Genomic DNA, 1,180 nt, shown 5'->3' with positions numbered 1-1,180 from the left:
CAATGCGGATATCACGGACGGCAACGAGAACACGAGCTCCAATGAGAAGGGGATGCAACGGGAGCCAGGACGCTAATGAGCACACTGGTGCCAGCAGGAGGACGGGCCGCTACGAGAACAATAACGGCAACGTGAACACGAGCGCCAAAGATAACACGGGTTGCAACACAGACGCCGGCAAGAACACGGGCCACAACGAGATCACGAGCGCCAGCGAGGGGGAGGACTCCAATAAGAACACGAGCGTCAACAAGATCACGGCGCCAAGGGGAACACGGGCACCAGAGTGGGCCCTGTGCTACAGAGAACACGGATGTCACGAAGAGCACGGGAGCCAACGGGAGCGTGAACGCCAACGAGAACACGGCGACACAGCGGACACGAGCGACACAGAGAACACGGGCGACACAGAGAACCCGGCAACCTCGGGGAACACGGACGCAAACGGGGGCACGGACGCCAGCGAGATCACGAGCGCCAATGAGAACATCGACACCAGCAAGAACGCTGTACCACAGAGATCACGGACACCACAAAGAACACGGAAGCCAACAGGAGCACAGACGCCAGCGAAAACACGGGTGCCAACGAGAGCACGAACTTCTGCGAGTACTTGAGCGCCAAAGACAATACCAGCGCCAATGAGATCACGGCGAGGACACGGACCACAGTGAGAACACGAGCGTGAGAGAAAGAACGTCAACGAGAACTAAGAACTCGGGAGGCAACGAGAAAAAAGCGCCATAGAGATCACAGGTACCAACGAGAACACACGCAGGCGCCAACAAGACCTTGAGTACCACGAAGAGCACGAGATGTAAGAGAGTGTTCTTAACAAGCTAGCACGTACCAGTACGGGCTGGCTCTGGCGGGGGGATTTTAGTTGTGAAAGGTCAGTTTTACGGTCACTGAAATTAAGTATGCAATACAACAACCAATATTTTCTGAATAGGCGCCTTAACCAAAAGGCGAATCGGCTACCGCTTCGCCAAAAAACCCTCGCCTAAACCCGTTTAGGCGCCTTTTGAAACGACGGTAAAGGCGGGCCGTGCCACCACTGATGGTAGCGCTGGCGTGGGGAGCGATAGGAGTGGAGGAAAGTGCGCGTCCGAGTTGTGTGTTTTAAGTCGATTTGGCGTGGTATCTTGCCCGAGTGGTCTAAGGGGGCGGACTTAAGATC

General features: G+C 55.8%; 1 protein-coding gene across 1 annotated transcript; it reads left to right on the top strand.

Annotated features, from left to right (window-relative positions):
• Window positions 1–41: 41 nt before the first annotated feature.
• On the top strand, window positions 42–617 carry PPTG_13668 (hypothetical protein; the record flags this gene model as incomplete). Its single annotated transcript, XM_008910036.1, has 1 exon — window positions 42–617. The coding sequence occupies one exon, from the start codon at window positions 42–44 to the stop codon at window positions 615–617; it is 576 nt and encodes a 191-aa protein (XP_008908284.1).
• Between the last annotated feature and the right edge of the window lie 563 nt (window positions 618–1,180).

Source organism: Phytophthora parasitica, assembly GCF_000247585.1.
Source record: "Phytophthora parasitica INRA-310 unplaced genomic scaffold supercont2.36, whole genome shotgun sequence".
Lineage (NCBI taxonomy): Eukaryota > Oomycota > Peronosporomycetes > Peronosporales > Peronosporaceae > Phytophthora > Phytophthora nicotianae.
The sequence above is the reverse complement of the archived record's forward strand: the minus strand, read 5'-3'. Positions and strand labels throughout refer to the sequence as shown.